Raw genomic sequence first — 19,918 nt, forward strand, 5'->3', positions numbered from 1 at the left:
TCATTGGTCATGCACAGCAAAAGACTTCCTCACAAGTGGAAGAGACACTAAAAGCAGCCTTCAAAGAAGCCTCATATGAGGAAAGATTTATATGATCTCTTTCCAGCATTCTCATTCGCAGACTATCAGAAAAGACTCCACGTTTCTCGGGTAGATTTTCTTTCTCTCCTATCCAAAGTCTGACAGCTTTGGCTGTGCCTGACCATGACTCAGATTGCAGCACTCATGCTGGATGTGGTCTTCAGGAATCCTGAACCATGCATTCTTAGTTCAAACTTTTGCTCGTTCCCTTCCAATACAGTCATCAAGAGCCTGACTCTCACTGGCTGTGGGACCATGTGGGAGAAAGGGACCATTCAAACAAATTGGGGAGCACTGATTAGTCTAGGGAGCATTTGATAGAGTGAGCTTGAGTTCATGGAAACTTATGCTGTATATTTCTGATGTAGTTAGTCTATAAAGTGCAAATTTACCCTGCCTTTAGTTTAGGAAGTTCCGGCTTGCCTTAATTACTTGGCTCAAAGTGACAAAATGCTAGGTAGCTGTGGTTGCCTGTTAACATTACTCATTGGTCTGTGTCTTCTCTCTCTCTCTGTCTCTTTTTTTCACACCCTTCCTATAAACAGCGTCAAGTCTTGTTTCCAGAACATGGAGATTTGTAAGCGGCGAGTGAATATGTATGACACGGTGAACCAGAGCAAGACACCATTCATTACCCATGTGGCACCAAGCACATCTACCAACCTGACCATGACCTTTAACAACCAGCTGAACACTGTCCACAATCAGGTAAGGTAGTTGGGAATGACCAGAGCCTGAAAAAATAGAGATTTACCCCACAGAGTCCTAGAAAATGGAGAGCAGAGGTGTAGTGCCTCTTTCAATACACACATAGTAAGCTGGTGTGGTTGTACCTCCTCTTCTTCCCTGAGCTCTGTTTAGCCTTTCACAAAGAAGAGGTGTAGTTCTGTGTTGCACTGTGTGCTTATGAAATGTGCTTTGTTTTGCCAGTGTTGAGGATGATAAATCCCACTTACCTGGAAAGTTGCTATGGAAAAAAAGCTCTGATAGGTGTCTGTTGATGCAACAAGTAGGATTTTGCTTGGTGACAATCAAACCGGTGTATTTGGGATCTTACAGTACTTGCTCAGATTATGACTATGGTAAAACTAAACCTTTATATAACAAACAGAAGATAACTAAAAACCTTTGTATAACTTCAGCAAAAATAAGGTCTTAGACTCTCCTTCTCTGACAGTTTGGTAGTATTCCTTATTCTTATGTATCATTAGCCTTTACAATTCAGGACAGAAGTCCCAACTGAGAGGCACCCCATTGTGCTTGACACTGTACAAACACATAGATAGTTCCTACATTGAACACTGTGTAGCCTGCATTAGTGTCTTCTGCTTCTACCTTGGCCTTGTATATCAGCACAGAGTTTCTCCAGTGATTTTAGAAGGGAATGTATGCACTAGCATAACTGAGGGGCATGGTTGGGGGAGGAGGTACAACTTGCAGGAAGATACAAAAGTAGCTGCTGCTGCTGCTGCAGTGACAGCTAAACACACTGCCACCATGAGCACAGTGACAGCCTATGCACTGTGGCTGCCCCAGGCAGAGAGATGCCCTCTGGATGTGTGCAGTGTTGGCATGGCTTAAACAAAAGCAACATAAATGGTTTAACCTAGTATTATAGTCGTTAAGGGCATTTATGCATGTGCTCTGAGAGTATGGGGGGGAGGGTGTGCTTTAACTAGAGCGGCTCCAAGAGCCACTCTAATTAAAGGCCCGAAGCATCAAGTATATCAGAGTCCCCATGCTGAAAAATGACAGTGGGGGTGCTTTAGTTAAAGCACCCCCACTGCCATTTTTCAGCACAGGGATGCTGATATACATGACACTGGAGTCTGCTGGAGCATGGTAATTACCACACTCCAGCAGACTTGATTAATCTAATTAATGTAATTATAGCGCATTGGAGCAGCCTTGCCGCATGTGTATAGGTGCCCTAAATGGAAGGGTACGCTTTTAAGGATAGGACTGTAGGACACTGAGGGTATGGACTGATGAGCAAACTATACTGAGTTAAAAGAGCAGGAGGGGAACAGCTGTTGTATGACAACTTTGTTATAAGTCGACTCCTATCTTCCAGTAAGTTAAAGCTAAACTTACTCCTGCTCCATTCTAGGGTAAGTTGCTCCGATTTAGCTTCTGCTTACTGTGGGGTAGTAGACACACAGCAAACAGTTGCCAAACAACTGTTTGACATGCAGAAGAACTTCCCTCACTCCCTTTAATTGATATAATTTATCTGTCTTTATACTGAAGCAAGGTGCAGCTGCCATTCTTTAGTGTTTTTATAGAGCAGATCGTTCTGGGAGTCTCCTTTTGTACTATAAGAAGAAGCCATAAGGGTCACAAATACAGTTGTGGAATTGACAGTACCACAGAAATGGAAAGTCTGAAAGACTCTATCCAGGTTTACAAAGTGAAATTCAGATTTCATGCTGGCTCAATTGTTACATGTGGTTCAAAAAGGTTAGTAGAAATAATTCATTAAGTAGAGGACACATCAGTGTATGCAATGGTAGGTCATTCGTTGGTTGTGGTTTGATGTGGCAGGCCATCATTTGTAAATGTTGGTATCCATTCTTTCTTGTCTGCTTTTAGAATTTGGGGTGGAGAGTAAGGTTGCTCATGAACTTGCCAATTTTCTGTTGGTAACTTTTTCCCAAGCCTCCAGGCTGTGATACCATTCACTATAACCAAACAGCACAAGTTAATTAGAGACTGGAGTCTCTCACCTTGTGCCTCACTAGTAGTTCCTTTTCATAAGACCCTTAGCAGAGTGAAATCCTGCTTAAGATGAGAAAGAAAAGAAGAATGTGTCCCTGTGTTTCCACCAATTACCGAGGTCTGGGAGGCTCTGCCAGTTGTGGTGTTTTCAGTATGGGACTTTCCAAAAAACAGACCCAGGGGCTATTTGTCATAGTGATTCCTCTCCCATTAATGGGTTGGGTGTCCAGCTACATTTTATATTTCCATGATTGTGTGCCTGTGTGGGGGTTTTTTTGTTTTGAAGAAAAATACAGCCTTATATCCTTTCAGTAAAAAGGAGCATGTAGTTTCTATGGGTGGCTCAGTGAAAATTTCTGAATTCTTCTAAAGGTTTTCTGTTAGAGGCAGGGCTGATATCTGCAGCTTTCTCAAAGAATTTCTGAAAAATACTTACAGGGGAGGAAGACGCTTCTATTTCTTTGGCTGAGAGGGTAGAGCTATTAGTTGAAATGTTTTCTTCCCACCACTCCCCTTCCCACTTATCCATCCTATTCCTAGACAGGCACCACCCACATGTCCTACTCTCCTCTTTTGGAATGTCTATCAGATGGACAATGAACCCCTACTTGCCTACTCAGTCACAGCATCTATTCTTCCATACAACCAGTCTTGGCTCTTCTGTGTCCCCTACCGCTACAAAATCTCTGGGTTTTGTCTCCTTCCCCATTTGATACTCCTGGAGGTCACTATGGGAGTGGCTGTGGTTGCTGCTTGGTGTATTGTGTGGAAGAACTCATTCCACTTATACCACTCTGGAGTGAGGAGACAGAGGAGGTGGCGGACACCCTTATACTACCTAGTGGCTGTAATGCTGCAGTACAGGTAGCAGTCTTGGTATGGAGGCAGCACATGGCTCTGGTGCTGCTGTCTCTGTGGACTTTCTAGTCATAAGACTTTCCTTGAGGACCCCTGCGTGTCCACAGTGCTTACAGTCCTCCAGGGCTGGTTCCAATGGGTTTGTGAGCAGGTGGAAGCAGAGGTGGGAAGTGGGGGTTGTTCTAATTTGATATTGTGTTCCCACTGGAGCTTTGTTGTTCCCAGTCTCCATGTTGAAGGCACTTTGAGCAGAGTTGGATGAATGGTCTTTGATCTGTCTCCTGCAAAATTTTCTCATTAAAGGTTTCAGTGTGAAGCCAAGTGAAACTTGGGGCCCTTTAAAAAATTACAGTGAACATTACCAAGTGGCATGCTATCTGGTTTCCTTCAGGCTCAAAGTATAACTTGAGAGGTATGAAGGGAACATCCACACAAGTCACCCTTCCCTGGGGGAGTACTGAGTTTCACACAACTCTTGAATGGAGCATTTTCTGAGGCCTTGTGGTGTATGGGGTGGAGATGATAGCTTGACTGTGAGACCAGTTCCTTCTTGACACTCTTTACCCTTTGGCCCCGCTCCCCATTTTCCAGGCTCTGGAGACACATAGAGATGTGCTTGGAGGCAGCCCCAGTTTGTAAAAGCCCTTACTGTTTATGCCTAGCATGATCCTTTTACTCATGCACCCATGTCACCTGTCCTGGCCTCTGTGCCTCCTCATTTTGCTCCTCATTTATTTTGTGTTTGCTGGTTTTACCGAGATTCATTTATTTTTGATTCGCTTCTTCCATCATACCATCTCCCTCATTTTTTGTTTTGTTTAATTCCCATCATTCCTTTAGGCCACCAACCTGGCTCCCACCTCTACCAGTGCCACTATTTCCTTAGCCAACCCTGAAGTCTCCATACTAAATTACCAATCTGCACTCTACCAGCCCTCAGCGGCGTCCATGGCTGCGGTAGCCCAGCGGAGCATGCCCCTACAGACAGGAACAGCGCAGATCTGTGCTCGGCCTGACCCCTTCCAGCAAGCCCTCATCGTCTGCCCTCCAGGCTTCCAAGGTAAGAACAGGGCAGCTAGTCTCTCAGTTGTTTAACATACTTATCATCTGAGTACTCCTTCTAGCAAGTATTTCTCAAATGATCTAGGTGGGAGAACACCTAGACCTATAGGATTGATGCATAAGAGGGTTGGTTGTGTGATTGTGATGCTTCCTTGCTTTGTTATTTTTTGCCCCTGGCCAGAGTACCTCTGCCTCATTTGGGTAAACAGGGAAACAGGAGAATGCTTTAATAACCAGTTCCAAGGTGACTCAGTGGTCCACTTTCAGAAAGATAACCCAGCAGGTTAGTGCTGTGGAGAGTCAGCTGTGTAGACTGAATATTTGCTCCAGTTGTGAATGTCAGTAGCTAGTCAACAGTGTAGCTGCACCCCTTGAGTTGACAGACATAACCATTATTTGTACAAGTGGAGCTTAACCCTCTTTGAAACCCAAAGAATCTGCCATGGTGCACACTCTCTATGCTAGGGGTTATGCCCACCTAGTGTAATCACCAGGAGCTGTTAATGAAGAGAGGTCTGCAGTGCAGCCAAGACCTGACATTTGGTGCTGGTGGGGCCATATTTCTGAAGTAGCCTTTTCATTTCTCCAGCCCTTTTTTATAATAGGTGCTCTGGAAACAGTAGGTGTGTTTCTTGATGCTCTTAAGAAATAGACAAGTTTTGGTTTACTCCTTTTTGGTCATGTGGTTAAAATGAGGCTAAAAACATTTGTCCTAGAAATGAGGACAGTTTAGGGATTAGAGTTGTGGAGTTAGAACACATGACCTTCCACGTAGAGTGGTGGAGGCAGTGTTGGTTGTAGCATGCTAGGCTGGTTGAAGCCTAAATGTTTTTGTCTTCGCAAGAGCTGGAATTTTACAGTAGAATGTAAGAGCTGAACTTTCTATTCTGGATTTCCATTCTCCTACCTTCATTGTTAGACAGTATGCTCATGCAATAGTGTGTTTTTCTAGCTATCTATGGTTGTTGCATTTAGTCAAACCAGAAAACAATGGGCTTCATTAGAAAACAAACTATTAACTCCCTTCTTATGGAAATCCTCCCAGGTGCACATTATAGTATGAGATCTATACTGGGTTTGAGAGAGACATGCATGCACAAGATTTAGATAAGGTTAATTTCTTAATTTCTTTGAAAGTGTCTTTTTATTTGGCCCTATCAAGTTTTGAGCTTGCCAAAGCTGGTAGATGTCACTGCCAGGATTTAATAACTAGGAACCTAAGGTCTGATTAACAAAGAGGCAGAAGGCCTGCAGTTCCAGTTGACTTCAGCAAGACTTGTTAAGTGTTTAGTACCTCTCAAAATCAGCGGTCCGGTCCATGAGCAGCTGCTGATGGCTAAATCTGTACTTTTTCTCCTTATGGAACTAGGGTTACAAGCCTCACCTTCGAAGCATGCTGGGTATTCTGTGAGGATGGAGAACGCTGTTCCAATAGTCACTCAGGCTCCAGGGGCTCAGCCTCTTCAGATCCAGCCAGGACTCCTTGCACAGGTAATTTCCTCTGAAGAGACCTATGCAGAGAAAGTTAATTGAAATGAGAAAGTAGAGAGACAGTGAAGCTTTCCTTCAGGTCATTCTGACATGGCTTTGCAAATGGGGCAAATATGTGAATTCTCCAGCTTTCTATGGAGCAACCATCCTTCCCAGACTCTCATTCAGGTTGCAGGCCTATTTTGACTCCCAAAGGGCTTTCACAGTGGCTCCACTCTCTTTCTCAACCACCTTTTTAGTAGGCTTGATTCAACCCCCTGGAAATTAACAAGGGAACAACAGCATATGTGGCATCAGGCCCATGCTGAAAATGACTTATTAATGCCTTTTCTTGGCTCTTGGCCTGAATGGTATACTGAAGCAAAGAATTCCATTGGTGCACTGATGTCATTTAGAAAAGTTGTGGAATAAGAAAGTCTGAGGAGGCAGAGATGAGCGCCAAGACAGTCAAGGAGTACACCAGGTCTGTGCATTTCTTTAGCAGCCTTGACTGGTATGGTTTCTGAGGAGGCTGTACTGAAGATAAATGACTCTCCCACAGTGGAAACCCAGAGCAGGAGCTGGCACTGACATCCCTACCCTCCTTCAAGGGGCCCCTTAAGCAAGTGTTAATGAATCAAAATGGTTAGCACTTTACTGATTCAGGCAGCATCAGAAATATCTTCAGCAGAGAACAAATATGCTTACAGTGAGGCAGGTGCAAAGCACAACATAGCCTGGAAAAGGTGATCCAGAGGTAATACACTTGCCTATCATAACATTAGCCAATCTATTGTACGCTGGGTAATGCTTGCCTGTTCATCTACATTCAAACACCAGCAGACTTTTACATTCTGCCTATGTTTTGGATTGCCTGGGTAACTTGTGGCACTGAGTGTGATTGCTTTCTTTGCCAGATGCCAACCCAGCTTATCAGGTGAAAACAGATCAAAATATGAGCTGAAGCCTGTATGACTTTGCTTTAGCAAAGTGCCACACCTATTCCCAATAAAAGAGTCTTTGTTATAGAGCTGCCTCTCTGATGTTGACATACTGTGTACTGAAGCCTGTCATAATCTTTAGTGTGGGCCATACATCTTTTTCAATAGAAAAGGGCATTTTTACATGTGCAAGCACTGCAGCACTGGGCGCTTTTTAAAGCACCCAGTGCTACAATGTTTGCAGTTGTATAAGTGGCAAAATTCACGTGAACTCTGAGAAAATGACGGTGGCACACTTTTGAACTAAAACACCTCAGAGGTGCATTAGTTCAAAAGTGCACTGCTAGCATTTTCTGTGTGCTGGCATGCATTTCACTGCTTGTACAACTGCACGTGGCGTAGTGCAGTGCATGTCAGCTCAAATGCAGAGCAGACTCAATTAATTGAGTCTGCTCAGAAGCGGTGCATCTCCGGCGCATCGCTGAATGAAAAAGTATGTGTAAAAATGCCCGAAGAGCCTATGAAACAGTGCACTGGAAAGATAAAAGGACCGATTTTCAATACTCTGTACAGGAACTCAGTAAATACAATTCATGCACAAAATATCAGTGTGAAGAAGGCTAACAGTGGTTGATATTGATAGTGCAGTTGTGTATATGTACACATTAGGGCTGTGTGAAATTTCATCAGCCATTGCATTTTGGAGGTGTTTTGGGCTGTTTCGGCGCCCAAAACACTAAATTCAAATTGAAACGGAAGGCTCTGAAACGTTTCAGAAATGTTTCGGAGAATTTCAGAGTTTCAGAGCCAGGCTTGCAGGGAAACAAAAATTAGGAAGAGGGAGGGGAAAGAGAGCGGGAAGGACTGCTCTGATATTGACATCTAGCTCCCGGTTTGATTCCCCAGCTCCCAGTTCAATTCCCCCAGTTCTCTGATCATTTCCCCAGCTCTTCCCAGAGGACTCAGGCCCCTGGATCTGCGCACAGGGTTTCAGCAGGCTGCTGCTGCAAGCTGGGGCCAGCAGCAGTCCTATTCCTGTGGCTACTTTTTGGCATATTTCAGAGGAAACATCCCTAGAGAGGCTTCACTGTTTCATTTTCCTGTGTATACAGGTGACAACAGGTGAACAGGACATGCTTTGGAGCAGGCTTTTCCAGCAGCACAGTGTAGACATACCCAAATCCTCCGGGAGCAGTTGTTATCATACCACAGCACAGACAGTGGCTGAAAACCAGGAATTAGCTCTTGCTATATATTCTATATGAACTATGAATTTCTGGAGATGGGGCCTGGAAAATATCTCCTGGCCCCAAAACCCATCGATGACCTCTGCCTTCAGGATGGTAGTGTTGGAGGGTCATATTTTGTATATCATCTTTGTAGGTTGTTTATTGCAGAAAGATGATATGAAAAGTTGTGCAAAATTAGCTGTCTGCAGTCTGTGAAGCAGGTGGTAAAAATAACTTTTAGCCAACCTCACCGGGTCTGTTTTCATGCTCATGAGCAAATGGGTCTATATACTATTCAATGAGACAGGTAGAAAGAAGTTCTGATTCTGGCCTTTGCTAAAAGCTCTGCAGCTTCTCATCAAAAATGGGGCAGGGCTCCACATTTCTCAGGAGTCTTTCTCTGACACAACCCAGATCCCTTGTGTACTCTTCCTTCTTCCCTTTAGAGACTGTTCTGTGTTCCTCCACTTATGTTCCTTCTCTATATTTGTTCTGTGCATGAAGGCCTGTCACCAGCCTCTGGAGCTAGTGGTGAATATAGTCCCTCCATTTATGCTATTTGCCTTATGCCACTGAATAGGCTTGTCTCCCTTTGTACACCTGAATGTCATATCAAAAGACTTAAGTCTAAAGTGTAGTGTTGATTATACCCGTGAACCTCACATGGGGTTGAACAGGTACAACTGAGAGCTGACTGTGGCTTCAGCACTGGTTTTCCTATGTGAAAACAGAGTGTACTGTTCTAGTGGATTATTTCAGGCAAGCCTTTACCTGTAGATTAAGTCAGTCTGTGGACCTTACCTGATAAATAAGAATTTTGGGCCTGGACCATGTACCGTATCTATATTTACTTACTACAGTGGGAGAACTGAATAAATCTAGACTTCTTCCCAAGGAAGGAAGTGGTTTTCTTCAGTGAGTAAACTTATGTAGTCCTCTGCAAGTTGGAGTAATGGGAGTTGTAGTCAACTTTTTAAAGCACAAGCTATAAAAACAAAACCTGCCCTACCCTGCATCCACCAGCTTGGCCAACATTAGTTCTTGATTGTAGCACAGTGATGTGAACAGCTGTCTTGATCCCTGTGACTGACTGTTCTTTTCAGCCTGGCTTCTGTAGATGTGGCTGACACATGGAGAGGCCCCACCATACCAGCCCTTTCATCCAAGTCAGCAATGCGGAAAATTCCAAGACAATCAAAAATTGGAGCTGAGCTGGGAAGAGATTTTAAAGGGTGGGGGTAGCGGGAGAGGAAGGGAGGCCAGAAGGACTGTGGACTGCTGGGGGGGGTGAGGGGGAGTTTCAGAATTTCTCATCAGAGATAATGAGTTCTCCAAGCCTGATCTCTGAATCTGGTTCAGGAAGGAACAGAGTGAAATACTTCCATGGCAATAGTCTCAACATTTCCAGCTTTGCCCTTTAGTGCTGTGGGGTCACACTGTGTAGCCTCACACATGGGTGCTTACAGCCTCAGGGAGGGATATATTCGACACCCCTGTGTTTCATGGCCCAAGCTATGAATGTGCTTGCTTTTTATGCCAGCACTGAAACTGCCTTACTATCACATTGGAGGAATCTGTGACCAAGCTACAAAACATTTATATGACTCCTAAATTAAGTCATCAGAACAAGATGACACTGGGATACAGTCTGTGACAGTGTGGATGGAATGTTACTTACATGGCAATAGGAGGGCTGAGAGTTAAACCCCAGAGGCTCCGTAGCACCAGCTAGAAAGTGCCAGGGAGGGAAATGAGGAGACAAACGTGTTTTTCAGGCTTGTTTAGTAGACTGCAGTACTCCAGTTTGCTTAAGAAAGCAAAGGAGTCAGAGGCTGTGAAGCGCATCAGCCCTTTAGGTAAGCACATGAATGGCTAGACCTGATTTTGCCAGTTGCCATAGGATTGAAGCTCCTCATTGACTTTTGTTGGGATTACACATGGGGGTTTAGGGCAGAATCCAGCCCACACTGCTTTAAGAACTTAGTTCATATGCAAGTTCAGATGGTAAAGTTGGATTTTTTCAAAGGAGCCTAAGGGAGAATTAGGACATTTTGATAGAAAAGCAGGGGGTAGAATTCAATGGGATTTGGGCATCCAGCTCCCCCAAGGCACCTTCAGAAATTCCAGTACAAGCCCTGTCTTAGTAAGTAGATAGAGGCTGGGGATAGGGCTGGTCTCCGAAAATGGCAGGGGTCTGTTAACTTTTGTCTCAGCACTCAGGAGACATGGGTGGAAGAACCCCAATTGATAGTCTGTTCTAATCACTGAACATAGGGAGCATTTTATCTGTCATTGCTTTGAATTCAGCCCAGGTCTGTCATCTCTGAAAGTGTCATAGAACCCAAGAGAAGCAGGGCTGGAAGGGATCTCTAGAGGTCATCTAGCTCACCCCCCTGCCTGAGGTAGGAGCATCCCTTTGTGGCCAACCTAGCCTGCTCTCCCACTCCAGTTCCCCTTCTTGGGCCTCCTCCTCTCTCGCCGGCTGTACTTTGATGTCAAAAGGCTAATAAATGTCGGCAGGTGCCTTCCGATGCCTGGAGTTTGACTTTTGGTACCTTGCTCCACCCTGCTGATCACTAGGCTGCCAGTCGGTTCATCCCTAGCTGTAGCAGGGCTCTCTCTCTCTCTTGTCTAGGCTCCTCTGGCCCAGCCTCTCTTTCCCACTCATGTGCACCCTCCAGGCCTTTCTCTTGGCTTTAGCTCTAGCTGCCCCCTGTCCCTGACCCTGGCAGGGCTCTGTCTGGACTCCAGACTTAGGCTTATACGGCCCTTGATTCTCCCTACTCTTCCGGTCAATTGTCCTGGTTTGTTGTTAATTGAACCCAGGTGCTCCTCATCCCCTATTCAGCAGTCAAGCGTTCTGGTCCCTGAAATCTGCAGACTGAGCTCTGCAGCCCACTTGGCAGCAGATGCAGGTAGCACAGCTCCTTCTCTGCAAGCTTCATTTTCTTCAAGAAACAGGGGGAAGGGGTTCCCCTGTTACACCATCCTACACAAATCCATTGCCTAACCTCTTAGCAAGACTACACAGTCAACCCAGATGCAAGGCATAACACCCTTATCTGCCACAGGTAAAGATTGCTGCAAAGGTTGTTAAAATACACTTGAGAGATCCCAGGAAGAGGGCCTGCTGTTAATAGCTAATAAGTGGCTTCTCTGAAATAAGAAGATGTTCTCAGTTTAATTCCCAACAGTCAGTAGCTACCATCACATTTGACGTCTGTTGACATAGCAATTTCAGTCTAGAAACCAAGCAATGAATGGATGTGATGACATTCCTAGGAGTGGTTCTTCCAAGTTAGGGTGGAGTCGCATTGGAGAGTGGCAGAAGCTTGAAGCACTAGTGTTCAGGCTCTACAACACCACTTTCATCCCTTAGGATATCTAGCCAGACCTTTAATTGGTTTGTAAAGGTTATTCAGATCAGGAAGAAATTACTTGGGTTACCCATAAACCCTTGGCTATAGAGCTTCATCTCCCCATTTTTCTTACTTGATGCCCATTAGAAAATACAGCATTCTTTTCACCAGGCAGGTTTATAAGACCAGATGCCCCAGCCAAGTAGTGGGAGGTGGTTCAAAATTAGATTCCAAGACTGGCATCATGTGCCCCATTTTGTAAGGTTGCTTTTATTATGAGCAGGTTGTCTTATGTATGCAACGTAAGGAAGGAAGGAAGGAAGGGTGAACACTGAAGGAAGCATGATCAGAAGGTGCTAGATTTTAACATTTTAACTAAGAAGTTATATTCTGGTGAACAAATTAAGAGGCTGTGATGTGGATGACTGCACAGTCCGGTGGGTGGCGAATTGGCTAGAGGGTCGCACCCAAAGAGTCGTGGTAGATGGGTCGGTCTCGACCTGGAAGGGTGTGGGCAGTGGGGTCCCGCAGGGTTCGGTCCTTGGACCGATACTCTTTAATGTCTTCATCAGCGACTTGGACGTGGGAGTGAAATGTACTCTGTCCAAGTTTGCAGATGACACAAAGCTATGGGGAGAAGTGGACACGCCGGAGGGCAGGGAACAGCTGCAGGCAGACCTGGATAGGCTGGACAAGTGGGCAGAAAACAACAGGCTGCAGTTCAACAAGGAGAAATGCAAAGTGCTGCACCTAGGGAGGAAAAATGTCCAGCACACCTACAGCCTAGGGAATGACCTGCTGGGTGGCACGGAGGTGGAAAGGGATCTTGGAGTCCTAGTGGACTCCAAGTTGAACATGAGCCGGCAGTGTGACGAAGCCATCAGAAAAGCCAATGGCACTTTATCGTGCATCAGCAGATGCATGACAAATAGGTCCAGGGAGGTGATACTTCCCCTCTATAGGGCGTTGGTCAGACCGCAGTTGGAGTACTGTGTGCAATTCTGGGCACCACACTTCAAGAAGGATGCGGATAACCTGGAGAGGGTACAGCGAAGGGCAACTCGTATGGTCAAGGGCCTGCAGACCAAGCCCTACGAGGAGAGACTAGAGAAACTGGACCTTTTCAGCCTCTGCAAGAGAAGGTTGAGAGGCGACCTTGTGGCTGCCTATAAGTTCATCACGGGGGCACAGAAGAGAATTGGTGAGGATTTATTCACCAAGGTGCCCCCGGGGGTTACAAGAAACAATGGCCACAAGCTAGCAGAGAGCAGATTTAGACTGGACATTAGGAAGAACTCCTTCACAGTTCGAGTGGCCAAGGTCTGGAACGGGCTCCCAAGGGAGGTGGTGCTCTCCCCTACCCTGGGGGTCTTCAAGAGGAGGTTAGACGAGTATCTAGCTGGGGTCATCTAGACCCAGCACTCTTTCCTGCTTACGCAGGGGGTCGGACTTGATCTATTGAGGTCCCTTCCGACCCTAACATCTATGAATCTATGAATCTATGAATTCCTCTTATGCATTATATACACATTTTTGTACCTTAATGATTAGCATTATGGATTAATGACAAATCTTCTCTGCTTACAGAAGACATCCCTTCATGAATACCAAACAGAAAAGTGTTGCTTTTCCATGGTGGCTACTTTTCTTAAAACTATAGGAGTTAAATAATTATAAGCAAACGTTGAAATTAGAAATGTATTTGCAGTAGGGGGAAACTGCACAAGAAATGCATTTTGTATAAGTTCCTGAGGATCTTAAGCTCCGTCTGTCTTGAAATCTTGCAGGGTTTTTTTGGGGTACAGTATCCTCCCTCACTTCCTGTCTAAAATTGTTGGGAAGTGTTACAGGGAACTGTTAAATTATTGATGTATGTCATTCCACTAGTGGATGAGCTAATACTTGTTTATCATTTGAAAGTTGTTATATAAAGGTAAGCTGCTGTCACCAACACAATCTCTTCCTGTTTTCCTTGTCCATAGATTAATCAAAAGCTGACATGAAATGGTCTCTTGCCAAAGGTAGACCTTTAGGCCCTCTCAACTCCAGGGCTTTGCAGTGTTTGAAGCCATTTTCAAACAAAGTTTAAGCTGTAATCCAGTTCACATTTTTAATTTACCCCAGCTCAACAGCATGTTCCACAACGGTTAAAGAAGGTTTGCTGGAGGGTATAGCTTATAGTGGCTAGCTCTTTTTTTTGATAAAGCATTTCCTGTCACTCTGAGTGAAAAATGAAAGTTGCTAGGATCATGCTTCAAAACAATTTTTAAACAAAGTTCTGATTCCCGTGCATATGTTGTAATATAGATGGGGCCCTAGCATTGTTCTCATTTTCAAAGACCTCAACACATCTTCACCCCTTGAAGGTGTTGGTGAAAATGGAGCTTGGTCCCTTAAATCTCTTTGTTTCAAAATCAATTTGCCAACATGAGCATTACATCTTTCAGGCCTTAGAACTTGTTACTGAGTTCCCTTGCATTTGTGAAAAGTAACCAGCTGTTTTCCCTTATGTGACTTGTGTGTATTAAGGCTGACCTTACTGAAGTGAATTCAGGGACAGATTCTGATACTGAAAAGCACATCACTGCAAAAAGTCCTAGGATGTCATCAAGGCAACCTGTGGAATAAAGTGTAACGTACTGAAGTAAAGTTGTGGCTTCAGTCTCACGTGTGTATTAGGATTAGAGAGCCAATCCCCTCTGGTAGCATCTAAATCAATTTAGTTTGTACATCTCATAGATTCATCCAGTGCTTCAGAGATGACCCAATTGGAATTAGTGACCGGTTATACATATTTGGTACAAAGAAGCCTGTCTAAATGTCCTGTTCCACATCACAGCTTTCTCTTTCCTGACTCTTAATCTGACTAGACCCTTCCTTCCTTCCTTCCTTCCTTCCTTCCTTCCTTCCTTCCTTCCTTCCTCTTGCCCCGGCCATGGCTGGTGAGCTGGCTGGTGGGCCTGGCACCCTGCTGACACTTCCCCTGCTTCCCAACAGTGACACGGGTTGCCCCTTTGCTTCTCTGCTGCGTAGAAGCCTGTATGCCTGGGTGGTTCACGTCCACCATGCCCAGGTGCTGGCGGGCCACCCCGATACACCGTGGCGATGGCGCCTGGGGCCGCCAGATTCCCCACCAGCCCACCTGGCTTGGCACACATTGTATAAGCCACCAACCACCAAGAAGTCTGGCGACCTCCTAGCCACTGGCACGTTTGCTTCCCACTTTGACCCAGCTGCCTTGATGGCCTGCCCCTTCTGCCCCGGCGGCGTTGAGAACCTGTTTCATGCCTTCCTTGACTGTCCCTGCCTGAAACCGCTCTTTGTCACCCTTGAGCCGCCACTGCGGGCGCTGGGCAGGAGCCTCTGGGAGACCACCTACGTGTGCTCCTACCCGTACTGGGCAGCCAAGCAGGGCACTGTCTGCCTGGCCAACTTTCTACTGGGTCAGGCCAAGGTGGCTGTCCTCAAGAGCCACCGCAACTGGCTTGCCAGGACTGACTCAGACAATGCCCTGTGGCTTTTCAGCCTCCTTGTGTGAGTGTGCCTCTCGCTGGAGTTCGAGCATGCTGTGCTCTGGTGGGCAGTGCCCACCTTTGAGGCATGCTGGGCCCTCAAGGGAGTGCTGTGCCACGTGGAGGACAGCCATCTTCAATATGTGCACTGATGTCATGCCTGGTCAGAGCAACCAGGCAGGCTCAGTGTTGGACTGCGACTCCCAGCTTGTGCTGTGCCCTGGGCCCTCACCAGGCTGCTTTTCTTTTTGTGTGGGAAGTTGAAGGTGTTGTCATGTGTATGATTGGATAGAGCAGGGTCGGAATTGTTTGTTCATAGAGGGCTTTGGTCTATATGATCGTGTGGCCGGTGTCCCGACCGCATAACAGCATGTTAGGCAGGACGTGATACTGCAAATGTGTCTGAAACGGTGTAGTGTTATGAATGTAATGGCATGGTGCTCTTGTTTTGATGGTAATTTGTTTGTCTTTGCTTTGTCTATTGGACCTGGACCCCAGAGGGGCCAACTTTTTGTACCCCGAACCCCTGAATAAAGTAGTTAAAAAATCAAAGTCCTTCTTGCTTTCCTTCCTTCCGCCCTCTGAGCTCATTTTTCCATGTCATCTCCCTCCCACCCTCCCTCTGAGCCCATCTTTCCATTCCCCTGTCATCTCCCACCCTCCTGCTGCCTCTTCTCTTTCTCTCGCCTCCTCCTTTTCAAGATTCCTAATTGTTTTTTTAACCTTAAACCCTTCTTCCTTCCCTTGTTAAGATTCACAACCCACCTATTCCTTTGCCTGACTTCCAAGAGCTCCTATGTTCTAATACCATTCTGCTGGAGTAGCAAAGATGGAAATATTTCTGAGTTGGCAGTCTCTCTGCTGGCCTTTGGACAGTAGTTTTGTTCCAGTCCTTGCAGTCTTTGGGCTTTCGCGGCTCACAGGTTTCTCGAGTATGTTTGACCTCACCTTTAGGAGGCCTTGAAATGAATGAAATGTAAGGACACCCTCCACCTGTAATATAAGCCAAAACTGCTGAGGGCCCAAGATACAGCTCTTCTGCCTTTTCAGAAATGCAAGTGATAGGAGGAAGCCTGGTGAGATTGCTGAACCCACCTGGCATATAAGGACTAAAATAAAAAGATTCAGTTCCATTTGATATTTGGGTTGAAGGTCAGGCCAGCTGTCATTTTATTTTTTCCTGAGCCTAACTGTGCTATGGCTGCATCCCTTTGAATGCATTATCAGGAATGTTTCTTCTGCTTCTCTCTTCATCTATCTTGATCATTATTTTGCTATAGTTTCCAAGGGCATTTGAGAACTTTGAATGAAAAGTATTATGCAAGAGCCAGGTATTCCTATTTAAAGTCTGCCTTAATGTGGACCAGCATTGTATGGTGATTCATGTAAAGAACAAATTTCTCCTCTGTTCAACAGCAGGCCTGGCCTAGTGGTACTCAGCAGATCCTGCTTCCTCCAGCCTGGCAGCAACTGACCGGAGTAGCTACCCACACTTCAGTCCAGCATGCAACTGTCATCCCAGAATCCATGGCAGGAACCCAGCCACTGGCAGACTGGAGGTAAACAGGAAACCTCTGAAGGATTTGTTTGAATATATGCAACCTTACTATGTCTGAAGGTTTGCTGATATCTTAGGTTGTGTATATGTGCGAATATTGAATATGTAATGTCTGTGGCCTTTGCATGGACAGTCACAGTCAGAGCTTTTCAGGCACATTGAAACTACGTGCTCTTAGTCATCCTTGATGAAACTTGATCATTGTCATTTGCCCCATGTTGGTTTTTAAAAGAAAGCCAAAAGCAACAATGTTGTGGCTTGTGCCAGAAAATAAGACATCAATATTGGGTCAGAACATCATTTTTTTTCTCCAGGATGGTTTCTCAGCTGAACAATTTGTGGCCAAATGGTGTTGCATCATCAGGCTGTCTCCTCTCCTCTCTGGAGACTGCAGAGATCATCTCTGTATTGATTCCTTAGCTGGAAGAGTGGCCTGGTGGTCTGGGCCATAACCAGGTGATCTATGGGGCATTGCTTGTCCCCTGTGGGTTAGTATCTTAGCACAGCATTTCCCAACTTTTTTCGCCCCACGGCGCACTTACCTAAATAAAAAGGCACCGAGGCACACCAGACACAGAGCGGGAGGGGAGGGGGGGAATTGGCGCGCGGCAATTCAGGCACCGATGGGGGTGCAGACAGAGGTAGTGCACGGCCAGCCAGATGCCGACATGAAGGGCTGGAGCCACACTCCCTGTCTGTCTGTGTCCGCAGCAGCAGCAGATGGGTGGTGTGGCTCCAGCCCAAAATGCTGTAGCACACCAATTGGGAAATGCTGTCTTAGCATAAGGCATGGTGACCTGTGTTATACTTTGATATTAACAATTGTCACTAATGCTTGGGACTTGAAGTCTTCAGTACAGGCTCTGAGTTCCCTAAGTTTGGGTTTGTAAGGCCTCTGGCAGAGGTTAACACAATGGCACAATTGGGGTTAGAGAAATGTTATGTCCCATCCCAAACAACCTGCCATCTGCCTTGCTAGATGTGCATGAGGCATAACATTTCTCCAGTCCCAAGTGTGCCACTGCTTAGCTACCCCCAGTTTGGTCCTGCAGATCAGATGGGGTGATTTTGTCCCAGACCCAGGGTTGTTCACACCCCCAGCAAGTTCCCCCCCTAGAGCTGTGTGGGCCAGCTCCAATAATCAGCTGATTATAAGATCCAGCCACAACAGTCCTGACTCTGGTTTGAGACCTGGGGCTGTCCATATCAGGTCCAACAATCTGCTGACTGCTGGCCCAGCTCTAAGCCCCAAGAGTCCCATCTCCAGTTTGAGACCAGGTCTGACAATCTGCTGATTGTCCTGGGACACCCCAACTGCATGCATGGCTTTGAGAAATCGTGGACACTGTGTCCCAGGACATCTAAAAACCATGTGTTCAGCTCATCTACCCACAAACCAGCATTTTAAAATGCCTTGCCCTGTAACCCCCGCAGGGCCTTGAGGGTTGCCAGGTTGGCTAGAGCCTTGGCTCCCCCTCTCTCCCCCTCACCATCAGGGAACGCTGCAACCTGCTTTTCCAGCAGCTGATATTTGGCATCTGGACTAGGGCTGTCCCAGTTCCTATGCTGACCCCCATGTCCTTGCTGATGCTGGATATTTTATGGAATATCTTTGTGGCCGGTTTGCCACTTACAGTGCCATAAATTGGCTGATCGTATAGCACTGTTACTATTTGTGGTACAATTAATACATGAATTGCTCCATAATTGTAATGTGCACCAGGGGTATTAAGTCACGTCTGAAAAAGGCATGAAGGTCTTCCCAAAGAAGAGATAGTTATCAGGGTGTGTGGGGTAGATACTTATGTACCAAGCAACTATCAAAAGAGACAACACTGTCAAAGTGGTCAAAGAACAATGAGTGTGTGTGCGTGTCTGTCTGCCTGTGTGTCTGTTTCGAGGTACAGATGACAGTGGCTTATGCTGACACGGCACATCTACACACACGTCCAACTGCACAGTTGTTACTGCTCGGTCATTTAGTACTTGCTTTAGCAATAAAGTGCTAAAGTACTATATGACTTAGGACTAGATGACTGTGTAGTAACTGCCGGTACTGCAGAGTCCTGCTGCTGCGTGGTTTGTTTCCAACCCTACTGTGCAGTAGCTTGTTGCTACTGCACAGTAGAGATGGTATCACGGTTTGTGCCCATTGATGCTATGTTGCTGTAGCAACGAGCTACATCACGGTAGCTCGTCACTACAGCAATGTAGCATCTCATGTAGATGCGCCCACAGATTCATAGTCTGGTCCCAAGCTCAGTCCCTTGTTCTCCAGGCAGGGAGAGAGTATGAGAATGATTGAATCAGTGTTTAGATCTACAGAGGAGAAGAGATCTATATCACTCTTGAGTGCTCCCTTCAGGCAGTGAATCCAATTGAACTGAGTGGCTCAAGCAGGACATGGGTTCAAAATATGTATGGTACATGCATCTTCCTCAACCTTTCCCCACTTCTTCCTATCCAGAAAAGAAAATAAAGCAAAGGCAACAGCCTTCACAAGGTAAAAAAGATGAACAGCCAAAATATGATGCCAGGGCTGGAAATGCCTGAAATCTCCTTTAACTGGGTACATTTGATGATGTTGGCAGCCAGTGGATACACAAACATTTTAAAGGCAACTCTCTCCTCCCTCTTTTCCTCCCTCTTGCAGAAACACACATGCTCATGGTAGCCATTATAATCCCATCATGCAACAGCCTGCGCTTTTAGCTAGTCATGTGACTCTTCCAGCAGCCCAGCCATTGAATGTGGGTGTGGCTCACGTCATGAGGCAACAGCCAACCAGCACCACTTCCTCCCGGAAGAATAAACAGCACCAATCATCTACAAGGTAAGTGGGGAAGAACCTAGTGGAAACCTAAAGACCCCCCACCCCAGTTCAAATTCAGTGCTGTCAAACGGTTGTGCATATATGTATGGCAATGGCAAATCTGCTAGGAGGTGAATCAGGACTGGGAACGAGGTACTTCCAGTTAGAGGGCTTACAACCATATCTATAAAGCCAACTTTATCATAGTGGAGGTCTCAAGCAGGCCATGCTGGAGGAGCATCCAGGTGGGCTAATTAGTGCTGAAGAGTGACAGTGCCAATTAGCCCACCTCCCATGCTAATCAGTTTCTGGTGCTGC

General features: G+C 45.9%; 1 protein-coding gene across 2 annotated transcripts in view; it reads left to right on the forward strand.

Annotated features, from left to right (window-relative positions):
• The window catches only part of HIPK2 (homeodomain interacting protein kinase 2), a 200,291-nt gene that overhangs the window by 148,862 nt on the left and 31,511 nt on the right, over positions 1 to 19,918 (forward strand). The window contains exons 7-11 of one of the 2 annotated variants that reach the window (XM_006275178.4): positions 627 to 789; positions 4,591 to 4,717; positions 6,089 to 6,210; positions 16,647 to 16,789; positions 19,442 to 19,621. In XM_006275178.4, the coding sequence (XP_006275240.1) occupies positions 627 to 789; positions 4,591 to 4,717; positions 6,089 to 6,210; positions 16,647 to 16,789; positions 19,442 to 19,621 (735 nt within the window). Of the gene's footprint in view, positions 1 to 626; positions 790 to 4,497; positions 4,718 to 6,088; positions 6,211 to 16,646; positions 16,790 to 19,441; positions 19,622 to 19,918 lie in introns of both variants that reach the window. The other variant, XM_006275177.4, reaches the window with a different exon arrangement.

This window comes from Alligator mississippiensis, chromosome 4 (genome assembly GCF_030867095.1).
Source record: "Alligator mississippiensis isolate rAllMis1 chromosome 4, rAllMis1, whole genome shotgun sequence".
NCBI classification, from domain to species: Eukaryota; Metazoa; Chordata; order Crocodylia; family Alligatoridae; genus Alligator; species Alligator mississippiensis.